The sequence below is a fragment of the Hibiscus syriacus genome, unplaced genomic scaffold (assembly GCF_006381635.1).
Source record: "Hibiscus syriacus cultivar Baekdansim isolate YM2019G1 unplaced genomic scaffold, ASM638163v2 tig00111013_pilon, whole genome shotgun sequence".
Classification (NCBI taxonomy): domain Eukaryota; kingdom Viridiplantae; phylum Streptophyta; class Magnoliopsida; order Malvales; family Malvaceae; genus Hibiscus; species Hibiscus syriacus.
Genome location: NW_024062953.1, coordinates 1,962,935 through 1,982,983, shown reverse-complemented (window position 1 = coordinate 1,982,983; position 20,049 = coordinate 1,962,935). Strand labels below are relative to the sequence as shown.

At 31.3% G+C, this 20,049-nt stretch overlaps 2 protein-coding genes across 2 annotated transcripts; both read left to right on the top strand.

Moving 5' to 3' along the window:
• Window positions 1-12,282: 12,282 nt before the first annotated feature.
• On the top strand, window positions 12,283-17,169 carry LOC120150114 (pyrroline-5-carboxylate reductase-like). Its single transcript, XM_039162835.1, has 7 exons — window positions 12,283-12,641; window positions 14,030-14,078; window positions 15,121-15,212; window positions 15,952-16,024; window positions 16,203-16,323; window positions 16,463-16,568; window positions 16,800-17,169. The coding sequence occupies exons 1-7, from the start codon at window positions 12,441-12,443 to the stop codon at window positions 16,986-16,988; spliced, it is 831 nt and encodes a 276-aa protein (XP_039018766.1). The 5' UTR covers window positions 12,283-12,440; the 3' UTR covers window positions 16,989-17,169.
• Window positions 17,170-18,318: 1,149 nt separating this feature from the next.
• LOC120150115 lies at window positions 18,319-18,999 on the top strand. The gene has a single exon (XM_039162836.1). The coding sequence runs from the start codon at window positions 18,378-18,380 to the stop codon at window positions 18,864-18,866; it is 489 nt and encodes a 162-aa protein (XP_039018767.1). The 5' UTR covers window positions 18,319-18,377; the 3' UTR covers window positions 18,867-18,999.
• The last annotated feature ends 1,050 nt before the right edge of the window (window positions 19,000-20,049 follow it).

Here is a 20,049-nt window from a genome sequence, read left to right as displayed (position 1 = left end):
CCATAAAAGCATTATTAAATTAACAATATCTAAAGTACTATTTTCAATTTAAAAATATTTCGAATACGACCGCGCGCAATGGCATATACAATATGTTCTTAAGGCGGGCATCTATCTATTATGGAATCTAAATTTTATTCGGTTAATTTTTCATTTTACCGATTGTGTCTACTTGAAATTTTATTCGTGTCTATTCCCTATAAAAAGTTTGTATTATTGATATATATGTGTCTATCCTGAAAAATATTTATGGATCAACCACTGATCACATGTGACATTTATTTTAATGATAGATTATAAAATATTAAAGTAATTGAAGGAATGAAAATGAAGATATCAAACGTAATTAAAAAATTTCTTGAAACGTCAAATTGGAAATTTTTGTATAATATGAGGGCCGAAATGGAATTAAATCATAGAAAACGATAATATCTCAATCATTATTATGGAATTGGATAATTATTTCACCTATAAAAACTTACAAAATTCCAATTAAATTTGATCTTACGTGTTCAAGCTACTGACCTCTCATTAATCCAATTGTTTGGTACGGAAAATATATATAAAACGAGTTTTCTGAGTTGTCTTTGTTAAATTATGCCACATGGCCCACATCTATCGTACATTTGTCAACTTTGTAACGTATTAGTTGGGCACTAGATGGACTCACCCGTGTAAAAAGTTGACTTAATATGTAAAATTGACTGAAACCGACTAGAGTTAAAATTGTTTTTGACCTGCGCTGCAGCGATTTGAAACCGAATCGAGTCGTAATTGGTGTTGACCTGAATCCGAGTTGGACCTGAAAATTATGGGTCTGAACCCGATCTGCACCTAACCTAAGAACGACCTGAACCCGAATTGAACCGAAAATATGATACTCGAACCCGAACTGCATCCGACTAATATGAACCCGAACCCAAGATTAACCTGGTAAATAATTGGTATTACCTGACCTGTTTTCAACCTGACCTGTAATTGACTCAACTTGTTAATAATCTGACATGTTAAAGAAATATGATATTGTCATGACTTATAAGTAATATGTTACAATTAATATAATTATATTATTTTAAATTTATATTAAACTTATGATAATTAAATTAATATGATTACTTTTTGAAATTTAGTTTTTATATTAATTCTAATTTGTATATTATAAATTTGATTTTTATATTAATTATAATTCTTTATATTATTTATAATTCTTATATTATAAATTTTATTTATAATCACTAAATTAAATTTAAATATTATCTTATTGAACATAATTTTATTAAATTATATAAATTGAGTTAAAATATTCATAAATCTAAGTTACTTTTAATGTGAAAATTGATTAATAATTTAAGTATAACTTAACTTGAAATTTTAAAATAAAAATATATTAGTTGAAATGATGAACTTATTAAAGATTTGAAACTTGAATAACATTATAATACTAAAACAAAAAATTTATAAATGAAATTAATTTTATTACACTTAAAAACACTAAAATTACAATAAAATCAATTAAACAAAATAATTTTTTTTGGATAATTAAACAAAAACAGAATAAATTTATGTTGGAATAAATGCTCTCAATCTTATATCTAAGGTTTTACAAGGCTAAAAGCTTAACTATACTACCAAAAATATCATCATCTAAGCCAGAACAACCCCACAAGTTGAGTTTCTTATTTATTGTTAATTCTTTCAGGCTGAGCAATCTTTACGTCAAGCAAATAGCCTTTCACCAAACAACAGAAGGGCTACTTGAGTCGAATTTTTCAGCGTACATTTGAGTCTAGGGTCAAGTAATTCTTCAACAGCTGCCACTCCTCTGTGCAAGAGAGGTTTTACCTGAAAATGTAAAAAAACTTTAAGATTACGATTTCAATTTCACAACTGAAAAACAGATATTATCATGAAAATGTATGTGCTAAGTTGTGTTGCAGTGATCGAATCATGTCAGCTAACTACGAAGGAGCTCGCAGGGTATCATGATTAGTTCCAAAGCATTGAATCATTGAAGCACAAAATTTCCACAATTTCCAAAGAGGACAAGAACAAGTAAGTTCCTTGATGGAGCTGTCTCACCAAGAGTACTTGTTTAAACTTAAGATGTATTAGAAATTGTTGATGGTTGTTAACATACCCAATCTCAGGCATGATGTCCAATGAAACTAGAAACAATGTCTAGAACCACCTTACATGTTCTCTTATTTAACTACAGCACCAAGAAATTAAAATCCAATATACAAACCATTACTCAACCTTGAGTCATCTCCCATCCATAAATAGGGAATCCTTCGTATAACCCAATTCCTACCACGAACCAATTGCCCAGTACATTAAACTTTTGATCGAGAGTTACTATCTAGTTCTATTATGGTAGCTTTTACTTTACCCTGTACTTCAATCACCAAATAATTCCTATCTAGTTGTCCTAGATTAGGTATTATCATTAACAATACCAAGAACCTTACTAAGTAACTCCCCCTCCCAAGAATAAAGGGGATTTGCTGACACAGCTAGCAATTATCACCTGTGATCCTAGCTTAGGCGTACTAAAAAAAGAGTAATAGAGTTCAATAATGTCAACTTCTGAAGGATCTTAACGACATATTATTAATATTTACTTTCAATTGGAAAGACAAATGATGTACAGTTTCAGATAACATGAAAGTACCGATGATATAGCACACAGTGCTTGTGTTTAAACAATCTTTCATGCATTCTCGAACATAGATACATTGTCAAATTTGTATTTGCAAGCTACATATTCAGGAACATATAAAATCAATAGAAAAAAATAAATAGCTGCAATTAGGGCTGTAAAAAGCTTCTTATCTGCAAAATGGTGTCTCCCCTAAATCATTTCAAAATTCATAACAAAAATAAGGAAGAGGAAGAAATGTATGTTTCATCAGTTCTGAGTTCTGAAATAATACATCCTTCAGGCAATTGAAAAGAAGTTAAAACAGGTGAATTACCAGAACTTGAACTTTTTCCTTTCGATGTGCCATTTCAGACATTAACTCATAAACAATCGGATTCTGCTCTATTCCTTCCATGCAGATGCCAACACCTACCTACACATCATAAAAAGTTCGATGATTGAAACTGTTCTATACAAGTAATATGTCAGAACATAGAAGTACATACATACATAAAATGGCTGTCCTTTGTTCCCATATGTAATGGGGTAAGGGGAGGTAAGATAATAAGCTGCCCCCAACACTAGGTTGAGTTGCAGCTTCCGTATGAGACCTTCAAATTATGAAATACCCTCTATGAGACTCGATCCCACAACCTCAAGGTTAAAAACCTCGTGCTCTACCAACTGAGTTGGATGATCATTTCAATTACATATATATATATATATACACACACATAAAAGTCATATAAGGCCATGGAATGCAAAAGGTAAGTTAAAAAGAATGGGGAAAGGATGGCATCACAAAAAAAGTTTAGACACAGAAGTTAAAAGGCTCTTAACTTTTCCATCAGGTTGCATTACAGAAAATAATTCCTAATTCATTCTAGTCCCGAAAGCTTTAATTATTTAAAATGTTCATTTCTAGCAATGATTAGAAAATATTCAAAAAGGAGACACTCGCGTACCATGGTTGAATTTTTACTGATGCGAGCATCCACTAGACTTGACGAAATTGCATCCAGTGTTCCATGCATTTCAATATTTCCTCCAAAATTATGCAGTAAACACCTGATAAAGATATTTTCAAAATGATCGTGAATTCCATAATACAAACATCAAATTACATGTTAAAGAAAATGATTGTCAGAGAGAGAGAGAGAGAGATTTTAAAAAGAAACATCTAACTAATGGTTATGGAATGCCATGAAATTTCAGGAGAAAATGATGAGAGAATTACCAGACATAAGGAGTACCATAAAACTGAGAGGAAGTTGCCCATATCGGTTTGACATCAGCGAATAAATCAAGAACTATCATTTTCCCTACTGGAACAGAATGTAAAAGTGTCGTTCACTCACTCTGATTGCGATTCAAATTGTTGATTTCTTCATGCATAAGAGTAAGTTCGTATGTTTTGCGGGAAAACGGGAAGAAGAGGCGGGAAGAATAGAGACAAAAAATAAGGAGGGAGAGAAAACAGGAAACAACAATGAAAGAGGGAAAACGAGAGAAAAGGGGGAGATTTTAGATGTTGAGCAGGAAGAATAGAGACAAAAAATAAGGAGGGAGGTTTGGCCGGGAAGAGGCGGGAGAAAATGGTTAATTTTGGTGAATGTTTTCAATTTCATTCTTATTAATTTAAGAATATAAAATATAGTTTATAATTTAATATAATATTAAATATAGTCTATCAAATTTAATGTTACTTTTTATTAATTTAAGCTTCATATTTAAAATTTATTTAATTTGATCCTTATATATTTTCTAATCTTTTCAATTAATATATATGTTTTTATTAATAAATTAATATATAGTTTATATATACTAATGAACTATATAATATATAGTTTGTATATACCATATACTATATAGGTTATATATTAATGAACTATATAATATATAGTTTATATATACTATATAGTTCATATATACTACTGAACTATATAATATATAGTTTATATATACTAATGAACTATATATAATGTATAGTTTATATATACGATATAGTCTATATGTGTAACACCCCTAACTCATATTCGACCCGAATACAAGTCCGAGATGTCACATTGACTTTTCAAACTTTAATTCTTAAAGAAAAACCCCGGGAATTTAAAACTTTCATTAAAACACAATACTTTAATTTACATAAAAGATACCACTTAATACAAAATCGATCAGAGCATTCGTAATTAACCACTTATTACATATCAACACTCTATACACAACAAAATACCTACTTTGTCAATTACTTCTGATCTGATTTCTTAGTAATGTTGTTGTTCGTGCCACTTCTATTCTGAATCTTCTTATTTCTTGGTACCTACGTGTAAATCACTTACACGCTAAGTCATAGACTTATTGAGGCAATAAATGAATATGCAACAATATCTTCATGAATATGCATCCTTACCATTTCCTTCATGACATTTCAATATGCATGTATCTATTACACAATAACATATATAATCATATCATGCATGTATGAAACTTACCTTCTTGTACCACTTTCACTTTACTTTGTATTTCAATTGTCCATGTATATTATTGAGAATAGAGGTATGTGAGTACATTGAGGTTGTGCACTAATACTGTCACCACAGCTCGTATCAATTCTCTCATGGGGCACCGAACCTTAGTTCAGTATTCGTCCGGAATGACTGTTATATATGTCCCGTAGGACCACTACATCTCGAAGGACTACGTCCCGAAGGACTATTATACCCTCGACTCTTGGCATGCCAATTACACCTATAGCTCTTATATCGTATACCATGGGCATTATTCTTATATTTCATATGTTCATGTACTCATGTCATTTCTCTTGTGATCATGTAGCTCATGTCACTTACTTTATGTCATGTTCTCATATCACATATCATATCACATGTGTATTTGAATCTATTCATATATATACATCATTTATCCAATCACATGAACATATATATGCCTTATGCATGTATTACAATAATTATCATGTATTCACAACTATTGTACTATGAAAATCAATATAGGGATTAGACTTATCACAAGTCTTATTCCATTATACTATACATATAGTATGCACTCACCTTAGCTTTGCTTTGATTCGATTCTAATCCTTTGATCATTCCGGAATAAGCTTACTTTTAGTATCTACATAATCACACATGGATCTATATCAGTATTATAGCTAATATACTCTAATGGTTCACTCTTTAAATTAAGATAAATGCCAATTTCCTCTTTTAATGAAGGTATGCATCGGTGCACTACTTGTGCATCGGTGCATAAAACGCATTCGATGTTTTATTATTAATGGAATGCATCGATGCATGCCTTATGCATCGATGCACTAATTGCATTCGATCTTTTTATTTTAAAAGAGTGCATCGATGCACTACCTGTGCATCGATACACCTTCAAACAATTTATGGGTTTTAACCTTGATGAATCGATGCACTATGAATATGCATCGATGCACTATGCCCATAATCCTCGTTTTGAACCCGAAAATTCATTCATTTTGGATTAAATCCTTCATGTTTAATCCCCTTTTTCATTCTTAACTCTAGTACACATCCTTAAACCAGTTTATACTCATTTATTTCATCTTAAACCTCTAAATCCTATCCCTTATATGTAATTCAATAATTACATCAATAATTCAACATGTTTGAATTCCACTTTTAACACTTCGTATATCTTAACTAGATTTATGACAAGTCAAATTTAACTTTCAATTCTAGTTATGAACTCTATTCCAAGATTTCATTTAAGAACTTCAAATCTTAAATCTCTCCTAACTCCATCATCCTTTGATGTTAAGATAACTTAAGCTTTCCTTAAGCTTAGTTATCATCTGATAATCAAAAACCAATCTTAAATTTAACAATAAACTCAATAATCAGAAATCTTACCTTTGCTTTGGTTCACACGCACAAAGAAGAAAGAAGAATAAGAGAACTCTTGAAGTCTTGGGTGTTTTCTCCCCTTCCACCCACGTGTATCCTTATATATATATACTTATCATTTCTTTAATTATTTTTCCTTGCAATTACTCTATTGTCCTTCCATTCCTTATTCCTTTCAATTCCGTCCTACACAATAATTTACATGTAAATCTTTATACTATTCATTTATTTTATTTTAACCACCAAATTCTAAGACTTTACAATTTAGTCACTAACCCGGTATTGAGGATGTTACAATATGTTATATAGTTTACATATACTAATAAACTATATAATGTATAGTTTAGGGTTTAGGTTTTTTATATATAGTTCACATGTAAATTACAATATATAGTATATATAGTTTATATATATATAATATAGTATATGAATATAAACTATAGTATACATATATAGGTCATATGTAAACTATATAGTATATAAATATCAACTATAGTATATATATATAGGTCATATGTAAACTATATAGTTTATATATATAGTTCATATGTAAACTATAGTTCATATGTAAATAGTAACTATAGTTTATATGTAAACTATAGTTAGTATATAAACTATATAGTTTATATGTAAACTATAGTTCATATATAAATATCAACCTTATTATATACATATTTATATATATAGTTCATATGTAAACTATAGTTCATATATATAGTATATAAATATAAACCATAGTTTATATAAATAGTATAAAATATAGTATATAAATATAAATTATAGTATGTAGTTTATATAAATATAAATATAATCCCTAAACCCTAAACCTAAACCCTAAACCATATAATATATATATATACTATATAGTTTATATTAATAAACTATATAATTTATACAATATATATTATTTATAATTATACATAATATATAAATATAAATTGTATAGTTTATATATAATTCATATATAATTTATATATAAACTATGTAGTTTCTATATAGTTCAATAGTTCATATATAAACTATATAGTATTATAGTTTATACATGGTATATATAGTTTATACTTTATACATAATATATATAAACTATATAGTTTATATATATAATACATATACTTTATATAAATTATATAGTTATATATATATATATATATATATATATATATATATTAGTTGTTTTAATTTTTTTCTCAACTTATTACTTATTTCTATTTATTAATTGGTCAATAACTTTTTAAATGAGTATAATTTAGTACATTTTTTATTAATTTCAACCTCAAATTTTAAAATTATTTTGATTTGATCCCTTTTGTGTTGTTTAATATATTTAAAATTTTATTTGTAATTTCATATTTGTTCAATTTAGTCCTCCAAATTTTATTTGCACCTGAAATTGACCCATACTTATTACTTATTTATATTTTTAAATTGGCCCATAACTTTTTAAATGGGTATAATTTAGTACTTTTTTGTATTAATTACAACCTCAAAATTTAAAATTATTTTGATTTGATCCCTTTTGTGTTGTTTAATATATTTAAATTTTTATTTGTAATTTCATATTTATTCAATTTAGTCCTCCAAATTTTATTTGCATATGAAATTGACCCATACTTATTACTTATTTCTATTTTTAAATTGATCCATAACTTTTTAAATGTGTATAATTTAGTACGTATTTGTATTAATTTCAACATCACAATTTAAAATTATTTCGATTTGATCCCTCATCAATGTGTGTTATTTAATTTATTTAAATTTTTATTTGTAATTTCATATTTGTTCAATTTAATCCTCCAAATTTTAGTTGCATATGAAATTGATCCATACTTATTACTTAATTCTATTTTTTTAATTGGCCCATAACTTTTTAAATGAGTATAATTTAGTAATTTTTTGTATTAATTTCAACCTCACAATTTAAAATTATTTCGATTTGATCCCTCATCAATGTGTGTTGTTTAATTTATTTAATTTTTATTTGTAATTTCATATTTGTTAAATTTAATTCTTAAATTTGTTTTTTTTCATAAAATTGAACCATGATTATTTTTATTCTTAGTAATTTACTTTAAATCATATACAATTACAAATTGCAATTAAACGTTCGCGAAAGATGAAAATAATTAATCCAAAAAAAACCCCTGATATGACCTCAATCCGTATCTGATAGAGATCCGACCTGAATTTTATCTGCCAATGATGTGACCCGATCTGAACGAGATCTGCTTGAAGTCCATCCGAACCTGAATTAACATGCTTTTTAACTGCTTCGGACCTGAACTGTTTTGACCTGAACTGACAACGATCTGAACTGAAAATGACATGACCTGAACCCGATATGGATCTGGTGTCAAATCAACCAGAAAATAACCCGAACTGATTTGACCTGACCTGAACCCGATCTGGATCTAGTGTCAAATTTACCTGACTTGACCTGTATCCGATTTTACCCGACCTACCAGAATCCGACTGAAACCTGAACGATTACCCGATTTTACAATCCTACCCACCCTAACCATATTAATGAGGATGGTACATAATAAATATAATTTGGAAAATATTAAAGTTTCAAATTATTTAAACAAATACGATAAAGATTATAGTGTTGAAATAAACCGTTTAAAGGTGACGACGATTTTTGAAGAATATATACTTTATGAAAGGCTTAATATAAAAAAGTAGTTAAGTTATACAAATTTTTTTATTTAGATGTTTAAAAGTAGTTAAATCAATTTAGGTGTTTAATATAATTAATAGTTAAATGAATAGGTTAACCGTCAGTGTTTATAAAATTTAAAAAAACTTATTTAAAATAATTTTTTTAAATTATATATTTTAAAAACTCTAACTTTTCTCAAATTTTTAAAAAATCAAAATACTTAAAACCTTAATTCTAAACTCAAAACAAAAGTCATGTTAACGCTACGTCGATACCTTAGTCGTCGTCATCGGTGAATAACCACCCCAATTGTCGTCACCTATTTAATGACTGATCATCGTTTTAATTAGGGCTGTAAATGAGACGAGACAGATCGTGAGCTACTCGAGATTGACTCGATCAAGACTCGATAAATACTCGGATCGAATGGACTCGAGCTCGAGCTCGACTTGAATTCTTAACGAGCCGAAACGAGCTACTTGATACTCGACTCGAAAAGCTCGTGAGCAGCTCGAAAATATAATATATAAGATTATATTTTTTTAAAAAAATTATTAAAAATATTAATATTTATGTATTGATTTTTTTAAAGAGAATACATTAAGATTTTCATGCATTTAAGGTTCAGGTTCGAGTTTGAGGATTCAATCGAGTTAAGTTTAAGAATTATTTTTCTTCATTTTGAGCCTTTTTGAGCTGCTCACGAGCTTCAGTTCAGGATTTCGAGTCGAGTTTTAAAATTTTAAGCTCGCGAGTTTTCGAGTCGAATCGAGCTCAATTTCAGAGTTTTCGAGTCGAGTTTGACAATACTCGAACTCGACTCGTTTACACCCCTAGTCTCAATCCTCTAAACTATTAAACTTAAATCCCTAAAACTCAAATATTCAAATCCCTAAGGTGGCGTTTGGTTCGCTGGAATGTTTATGAGAGAAATGAAATATGTGAAGGAATTGGAATCTATAAGAATTGAAATATGAATCTAAAACCTGTTTGGTTGGCAGGAAATTGAATTGGAATCCAATTTCATATTTTGTTTGGTTTGCAAAAATGTCAGATGAATTTGATTTCAGTAATGTAAAATGACAGAATTGCCCTTTTTTTGGTTAATTTAGTTTGTTTTATAACTTACATGTAACAATATATTGTAAAAATTTTAAAAATATTAAAATTTCATTTTATTGATTGATTATTCATTTTAATAAATTATAAAAATCATATTAATAAATAGTATAAGTTAAAATCATCCCAATTAGGAATGACCATGGGTTGGGTCGGGTTTTTGGTCCACCCGACCCGACCCGAGAACAAGGGAACCTCCACCCGAGACACGCCCCGATCCAACCAAAATAAAGTTTCACCCGACCCGACCCGAATATATGAATTAGAAACCGACCCGACCCAAAATAATAAAAAAATATTTTTATTCAATAAAAACAATGACTTAATTGAAAAAAATTATATATAAAGGGGTATTATTGTAATTATTCCTAAATATATAAGGTAAAATTATATATATTTTTCGAGTTGGGTCGGGTATTTTTCACCATAAACCAACCCAAATATAACACTTAAAAAACCCGACCCGCATATCACACTTAAAAAACCCGACCCGACCCGATTTTTTTTTTATAAAAAAATCCGACCAATCCCAATTTTTTTTAAAAAAAATCCGACCCGAATGCCATACGATTAATGAGGGTTATATAGTCAAATTTCACATTTCTTCCTCGAAAGGATTTCAATTTTATCATGTTATGGATGTAATTTACTTTTCCTTCCCTTGATGAAATTGAATTCCAATTCCCCTTTTAAAAACTTGAACCAAACATAAGAAAATAATGAAATTAATTCTAATTCTCTCTAATTTTAAGGTATTTCAACAAACTAATCGCCACCTATCTTCTAAATATCTTTAGCCAGTCTTTTGAATTTGTAACAATAACGACTGTGACAGTTGACTATTTGATCACTCAGTGACCTTTGACAGTTTGCGTAGAGCTAACTTTTGAGATTCAGTGATTTTTTTTTATTTGGCTTTTGCAATATATTAAATTTGAATCAATAAAAAAATATGATATAACATAGTTCATGCTAATAATAATATTAATAAATTAAATTATATAATAAATGAAAAGGAATTCAATATTTTATAATTCGTCTAGTTGAATATAAAATAATATTTATTTAAAAATTTTCAACTATTTTAAGGTATCAGTGGAAATCAACTACTTATTTTGTACGAACATATATTTCTATATGTTTTTCAGTTATGTTTGGTGACATGTATTTGCTATAATTTTGGACATATCTGTATTATTAATATAATGTATTGTAAGATATTAAAAAAAAAAACCTCTGAATGGGATATGTGACCACTTAAGTTTGAGTCTAACTCACAGACCGGGTCTAGGGGTTACATAAATTATATAATAAATGAAAAGAAATTTAATATTTTATAATTCGTCTAGTTGAATATAAAATAATATTTATTTAAAATCTTTCAACTATTTAATATTAAATCTTTATTTCTATACATACATGGTACTCGAATTTGAAATAAATAAAAAATCTTTAATCATTAAGATCTTTGAATTTGGATTATAATAATTAAATTAACATTAATTTTAAATCAATTAAAAATTTGAAATTAAAATCAATACCAAATGAGTAAAATTTAAAGGTATAAGTGTGTTTAGAATTGTAGTTTTAAACCAATAGTAAAAGTTAAATTTTTTAACTTTTACAATTTAAATTTCTGTCTAGAATCAAAATTATGCTTTTATTCAAGGGCGGAACATCGTGGGAGCCAAGGGAAGTCTTACCCCCACCAATTATTTTTATAATTAACAATTAATATTAAAAAATATGTATTAAAAACAATTTACATTTATAAAAAAATACTTTAACTCCTCTCTAATAAATTTTTAGTTCTGTACATGGACTTTGGACTCGATAAGCAACCCTGGTGAAAATCCTTACCGCTGGTCGACACGAATCAATTTGATTTGGTTTAATATATCCTGTCAATTATTTTATCAATTTTATTATTCCCCAGTTGTCACTCTTCCATTATATTATCGATACAAAAACCAAAAGATGAAAACTGAAAATTTTAGCCAAGTGTTTGACGCTTGATACCCTCTCAAATTTCAAAGATTTACCCTGTCCGCTGCTTTTTAGGAAAGCCAGTACGATTGCTTCTCCAACTACTAGCAAGACATAAAACCCAAGCAGCGACGCCGCCTTAGACATGGAGGCAGTGCCTATAGACACCGAAAGCTTCAAGCTTGGCTTCATCGGAGCCGGCAAAATGGCTGAGAGCATTGCCAGAGGAGTGGTGCAATCTGGTCTTTTGCCTCCCCAGCGTATTTCCACAGCAATCCACTCAAATCCCGATCGTGGTATTGGCTTCAAATCACTCGGCATCCCTGTTTATGGTCACAACAACGACGTATTCTTCTTTATCCCCTTCATTCCTCTCGTTACATTTACTATTTCCCATTTTGGTTATTGGAAAAAGAAAAAAAAAATGGGTTCATTATTGATTTTACTATGTTGAATGATTGAAAATAAGATATTGTTTCACTCTCGGGTACCAAAGAAATTAGTAGTTTCTTTTCTATTTTGGTTGTTTGGTAACTATGTTTATATAAATTTAAGTTTATACTTTAGGGAGTTTTTCTGGGGATTAATTTGGCTTAATCTGGTTTTGCTTTTCACCATTTGTATGCACATATTTTAACTCTCTACAAAGTGGAAAGTGTCGGTGTATAGCTAGGGGAGTGGACGTTTGAACCTTTGGTGTTGTCTGAGGGCGGTTCACCACTTCTTTGGGCGGAGAGCCGTGACAGCTAGGTAATGACAGTAGCTGTGAGTAAAGCCCAGGGATTGGATTCCCTCCTCCCAGGAGGAGAGAAAGAGGAATAAGGGGAGAGCGAGTTGCAATTGGTATCCGAGCCAAATTGCAGTAGGCAATTGAGCTTGGTGAGTGTTGGCTTTCAAGCTAGTTGTTATGGTGACCAAGCTAGTTGTTATGGTGACCGAGCTAGTTCATGCTGCACGACAAAGAGATGATGTTTTTGCACAAGAGGGACTAGAGACCCGGTGGGAAACAAAAGAGGGCAAGTTCGAGGGACGACATATCATCTTTGGGGAATAGGGTCACTAGGCTTGTGGAATCTGAGAAAGAGGCCAAGGAGACCCATGATATTGTGCAGTCACATCTTCGCAAGTTGGAGTCCATGAAGTGATACACGGTATTGTCAAAGAGTTGGGTGAGATGATGGTCGAAAGGAGTAATACTCTCAAATCTTGGGTGGTGGCTTTGAGGAAGGAGATGGAAGAGTTCAAGGGTGACTACTCATTTGCAAGGCTGCAATGAGAAAGGGAGAAGAGCCGACCAAGATTACCGGTTCCCTTCTCAGGAGAGAGAGTAGTCTTACATGATCTATGCATGGGTTCGGGTGGGTGTAGCTTGACGCCTAATGATTATGGATGTTAGGGTCATCATAAGCCTATCCAAATAGTCCATGTACTGTGTGGCAGCGGGATGATTGAACCTGTCGGCTGTTCGTCCGGAATGTGTCCACTGGACCTCCATTCTGGAGCGATTGGATTGTTCTGGAATGAGACTTTCGGAAGGACGTGTTATGAAGAGCACAATAGAAAGCAGATAGCTAACAACAAAAAATGTGTTTTGTTGATATTTGTTTATGTAGAATTTTGGGGGGGGGGGAGTTAATCAACTTTTCAGATTTATATGCTCTTAAGTTTTTATAATGTAGGTGTTTTTATTTTTATTTTGTTTCTGATCCAACTCATGAATATACATGAAAACAGGTTGTGGATGCTAGTGATGTGATCATTTTCTCCGTGAAGCCCCAAGTAGGTAATGCTATTAGCTTGAGTGTTTCCTCTTTGGTTCCTCTGCGCGCTTCCCTTTTTGTTTTTTAAGTTCTAGAGCTGGCAATTCCATTCTTGTAGTAGGTACTCATTTTCTCAAACATCTTGATAAAGATAGAAAACATATTATGTTTTCCATAAATGTGTATGGTTGAAAAGGAAAGCAAAGAGGATAAAAATAAAGTGATTTTACGTTATATCTTTTGTAAGTTAAGATGTATAACCCAAATATGTATTGCTCGACTCTCTTTCCCATTTTTCTTTCCAGTTTGGAGTATTTGTTTTTGTCAGCAGGACAGGAGTGGAAAATATTTTCCTATTTTCTTTCTTCTCACCTTATTATTTAGGGTAAACTGTACGTTTAGTACCCCAACTATCATTTTTGTTCCGTTTTGGTCACCCAACTATTTGTTTTTTAAAAATCATACGTTTTGGTTTCAGTTTGGTTACCCACCGTTAAAAAATTAACAAAATTGCTGACATGACAATTTTTCATTTTTTAATGATGATGAGGCATTACCTCATGGTGACACATCAGCATCACCATTATTTTTTTAATGGCGGGTGACCAAAACTAAACGTTAGGTATGATTTTGGAAAAAAATAGTTGGGTGACCAAACGGAATAAAAGTGATAGTTGGGGTACTAAACATGTAGTTAACCCTATTATATGTTAGTTGTGTCTAGTAGGAGAGAAAAGTGAATGAGGCTTCAACGTCTCTGATATTTACCTTATTATAGAAAAAGAGTCAATATAGTATGGTAGTTTAACGAATGTAGTAAAGCATGGCCCTGTCAATTTTGCTTTTATCTCAAGCACATTTACACATGGATCACTTCTTGTAAAGACATCACACATAGAGTTTTGAAAGTTTGCATTTTGCCGATTCAGTCATGATATTGTACTTGAATACAGAGAGATATCATACAAGAGAATCAGAAAACAAAAAAGTATGAATGCAGAACATCTTCGGGTGCATTTTCGGACTTCTGTTTTTAGTCTAAAACATTTCCTTGGTGGCTTGCAGTTAAAAATGTGGTCTTGCAGCTGAGGCCGTTACTTTCAAAGAAAAAGCTTTTGGTTTCCATTGCCGCTGGAATAAAACTGAAGGATCTGGAGGTATGTCCTTTTAAGCTTTTTACCTTTACAAAAGCATAAAAGCCATGGTGCTTGTATAAATTATGCATTACCATGTTATTCACAGAAGCATATCATATTGTGATTTAAAAGAATTTCCTTTCATTTCTTTTTCATGAGTTTATGAAACTTTGACATCGGTGTTTCAGTTTTATTGGTGTTGGTGGACAAAAGAAAAGATAAATTACCAACTAATTCCCCATCCAGTGAATCAGAAATACTTGATGACAAAATGAAAATTTTCCACCCCTTGATCTTTCTCAAATACATGGGTAGTTTTAATCTTTTTGTAATTTCTATGTGATGTGCACATTCATTCTTACTATTTGTATATAAGCAAGTTCCAAATTTTCAGTTCGAGATTCATGTTTTCAGATGGAGCACGAGCGAGTTCTTTTAAACCGATTTTGTCTTTCTTTTCTAGGAGCAAAACCGATGCAAAATAGTCGTTGCTCCTTGCTTGACATTGAAAGAACTGTCTTAAGTAACTATAGAAATTCCTTTTTCTCCTTGTCCTTATTTCTATCGAAGGTTTAACCAAATGACCATACTAGACAACTTTGTAATAGAATTAATCGCTATGATCGGCAACACTTTTCCCGTCATCATTTTCTCTTAATTTTTACACTTTGTACTCCTTGAGACTCATTTCCTTCATGTGCAATTGTGGTGTCATATATTTGTCTTTATTTCAATAAAACAATTACTTTATTTTGTTCAGGAATGGGCTGGCCATGGCCGATTTATCCGGGTGATGCCTAACACACCATCTGCTGTTGGTATGGCAGCATCAGGTATAACCTTTTCCCCATTAACTGCATATGAGCAAATCATCATCTTTTTGATCGCATGTTTTTGTAAAATATGATTCTTCCTAGTCCCACAAGTTCATTTTGCAATCTTTTATCGTATATCGTCTTACAGACTGATGAACGGCCATACAAATATCTAATCTTTTTCCATAATGCACAGTTATGAGCTTGGGAGAATCTGCTACAGAACAGGATGGGGAATTAGTTGGTAAATTATTTGGATCAGTTGGCAAGATATGGAAAGCTGATGAGAAATTGTTTGATGCTGTCACTGGCCTTAGGTATCATTAATATGCTTAAATAGTCCCTGCATGCTACTATCTGAATGCAAATCGTTTCCTTTTTCTTCGCCCCATCGTTTATCTTCGATTATCCACCAAAGTTAGGTTAACAAGATATATGTTTCCTGAAAATATCCAGTGGCAGTGGTCCAGCATATATATATTTAGCGATCGAAGCTTTGGCTGATGGCGGAGTGGCTGCCGGTCTTCCACGAGAACTAGCATTGGGACTGGCTTCTCAGACTGTAAGTAACTTCTACTTCATGCATCATGTATCTTTCATCATGTGTGCTTACCCGAAACCCGTTTTTGATTGATACGACGACGGAAATGCTTTGTCACATGGTAGTTGTAAATCACTTTACGACGAAGAAAATGGGTGAAAAGTAGAGGCTGCTCCCATGCTAGCAATAACTCCTCTATGGCCCTATTTGCATGTAGATGATAACCAGCCACTAGGTTCGTTTCTTTTGCAGGTTTTGGGAGCAGCTTCCATGGCTGTTCAGTCTGGGAAGCACCCTGGTCAGCTGAAAGACGATGTTACATCGCCCGGTGGCACTACGATCGCCGGCATTCACGAGCTAGAGAAGAACGGCTTCCGTGGAACATTGATGAATGCAGTTGTGGCTGCTGCCAAGCGTAGCCAAGAACTTTCCAAGACTTGAAAGAGTCCTATGGATTCTTTTGAAATATTGGAACAGATGATTGCTGGACAATCATTTTATATATGCCTGTTAATAAGTGTTGTTTTAAAAGCTTGAACTCGGTTCGAGATAAAATTGAATTGTTCGAACTCGCTCAACTAGGGATGATAATGGATAATGCAGATTCAGATATTTGAAGCTATTAACTTGTTTAATGTAGATTTCAATATTGAAGGTTTGAATATTCTAATTATTATCTGCAGCAGATCCAGAGCAAATGTGGATACCGACTCTTGGAGATCCACATTTAAATCCACTTGGCTTTTTATTTGGATATTTATGGTGTTCAAAATGGTTAATTCAGTTATAATCAAACATATTATTTTTATTTGATGAAATTAAAAGATTATTATTTAATTTATGAATTTATTAAGTGGTGATATTGATCTTCCTTTATATTTTTTGATTCGAACAATTACATCTGCAGTATGTGTGTGCATTATCAATGATTAAAAATGAAACGGTTTCTCGTTAGGAGCTTATCCATATTGATCTTCGAAAAAAAAAGAAATCTTCTAATCAAGAAAATACACTTCTTATTCCAACTATAAATATCTTTAAAATTTAAACTCTCCTCATTCTTAGAAGATAAAATTCTCATGTACTTTGATCAAATCCTATCCACGATAGCACTCCGTAGCACTAATTGCCTACGCCAATATACTTGAATACTAAAGAGAACCGATTGAATAAGTTTACACCTCCATTGATGTATCTTAATTTTAGTGTGATATCTTTATCTGAAAGAATAGAAATATATACATCATGATTTAATGTTTGGATAAAATCGGATTACATCAATATTTATATGATTTTTAAAAATATTGTTAGGTTAAATTATTAAAGATATTAGGTAAAAATATTTTAGACATTTTGATATAAATTTTGAAACAAATCATTTGGAAATGTTAAAATATTTTTTAAAGAATCAGATAAAATTGTTATTCCGGTTTAATGATTTAAAATTTATTCTATTTTAATATTTTTAAAATTCTCCTAAATTTTATTATTAATCTTTTCTCTTTGAAATATTACCGTGAATTGTTAACTTAAATTAAACAAAATATAAGGACTAAAATATAAAAGTTTAAACAGTATTTCTTCTTTTGACATATTTAGACATATAAAATATAACAACTGAATCCGCTCCACGTATGCAGAGTGTCTCCTGTGCACGTGACCCAGTCATTACCCTAAAGGCGGTGTAAGGAACTCACGTGGGACTTACATGTTTCCAAGGAAATTCCCTATAAATACTCCCCTGCGTATTTCTGATTTCCCAGAAAACAGTTTACTGGGAATGCTTTCATCTTTGCCATTTTGATTTCTTGATTTCCTTCGTGAAATATAATGACCACCGCCGTTCTCAGCACCGAAGGCTGTCTCCGCCATCGGTTCCGCCGTGAAACCCTCAACTTAGACTATCCTTTTAGATACCGTCGAAATCCCAACCCTAGGTTGATTAAATCGAACAACAGAAAGGGGAGTCCCCCCCTAGGGTTTCAGTCGAATAACAGAAGACAAGCCGAATCCATGGTGGCCAAATCTCCCGGGAAGAATCTAGTGATGGGCCAGGTCAAGATATTGAAACGCGGGGAAACCTTGATCACCGCTGCGGAGAAGAAGACCGATCTCGGAAAGATCGAAGAGGAATTTGATTTGGCATTGGGGTCGACGAATCGGTTGGGTCCGGATCCGGAAACTATGCAAAAGCAAGTTAAGCTAAAGGAATTCAAGATCGGTGGTTCGCATGCCGGTTCCGCTTCTTTTGTTTCGCCGCCGCCTAGCTCGCTTCCGGTCCCTGTTTTTTTGGGAAGAACCGCTAAGGCATCGCCGTGATTGTTGCATCGGTCATTAAAAAGCTGGATTTAGCATAACTTCCATTGCAGAATCCGGATCTTGCTATTGGACATCATATTCTCCCATTGTATTTTTATCTCAAGAGGAAGAATGTTGAGTGCAAGCCAAGGAATGAGTAAAAGAATCACTGTACCAGAGTACCAGTACTTTATTTTGTGCATTCCTTTTCTCTCCTTTGAGGTAATCGTCTGCCGATTGGAAGGATGGAATTGGGTTTCGTATTGTTCTCTTTCTTCAATGCTTACGGTATGATACTATGAATCTATTATGTTCTTCATAGGTTTAGAAACTTAGTGGGTTTTCATTTCTGTGTACCGCCAATAATCACTTTGATACGGTGAAGTTTAATAATAAAACATTGGTAATATAGGCTTATTAGAGAAACTTTCTTCCTTCATTTTGAATTTTTTTGGTTTGTTCTTCAGTTTTTCTATTGGAATGCTGTGAGAAAGTTATGGTTTTTGCAATTTGCACTTTCTTTGCTTGGAATGATTGAAAACAAAGCAAATTTTCATTGAAGAATTAGGTTGTAGTTTACCAATTTTGGATGTCTTTTCCTTTTGATTTGTATGAAATTACTAATTGTTTTTGTAAATTTTTTAGTGATTTACCTTACTGAATTGGTATCAGTTAACACCATGATTACAAACTCATAAATTTAACAATAATTATAGTATAGATTAGACGCAATTGCTTTCAAGGTTTAATAGTATGAGTTTTGATTTAAATAATTAACACAACTAATTAATTGTAGTATAAATGTTTTACTTAAATCTAGTTTAATTGTTTTTATTTTATTTCGAGAACAAAATTAATGGTAAATGAGATGTTTTTTTATGTGAAATTATGGCTGTGAAATCTTCAAATTTAAATCGATTTTGCTCTACTAAAATGATCATCGATTCGGGTGTTGTTCAGCCAGTTATGCTGATTCGGGCTAGTTTTGAAACAATCGATTGAATTGATATCATCATTAGTCAATTATCAATTCTAAAATAGTATTTTCTAAAAATTTTCAAGATATAATCAGCTTATGTGAAATATTATGTCTTGAGATTTAAAAATTAAAGATAAATATATTATATGTTTTCAAATTGTAATTTTTATTTAAATTATTAAATATTCTAATTTTATATTTTTTTTGAAAGGTGTCATGTATGAT

Excerpts from the sequence above, each read along its gene's own strand:
- LOC120150114 (XM_039162835.1), top strand. The coding sequence starts at position 12,441 with ATGGAGGCAGTGCCTATAGACACCGAAAGCTTCAAGCTTGGCTTCATC. Across the intron at positions 14,079-15,120 it reads CTCCGTGAAGCCCCAAGTAG|TTAAAAATGTGGTCTTGCAG; the intron begins GTAATGCTATTA and ends GGTGGCTTGCAG. Across the intron at positions 15,213-15,951 it reads TAAAACTGAAGGATCTGGAG|GAATGGGCTGGCCATGGCCG; the intron begins GTATGTCCTTTT and ends TATTTTGTTCAG.
- LOC120150115 (XM_039162836.1), top strand. The coding sequence starts at position 18,378 with ATGACCACCGCCGTTCTCAGCACCGAAGGCTGTCTCCGCCATCGGTTC.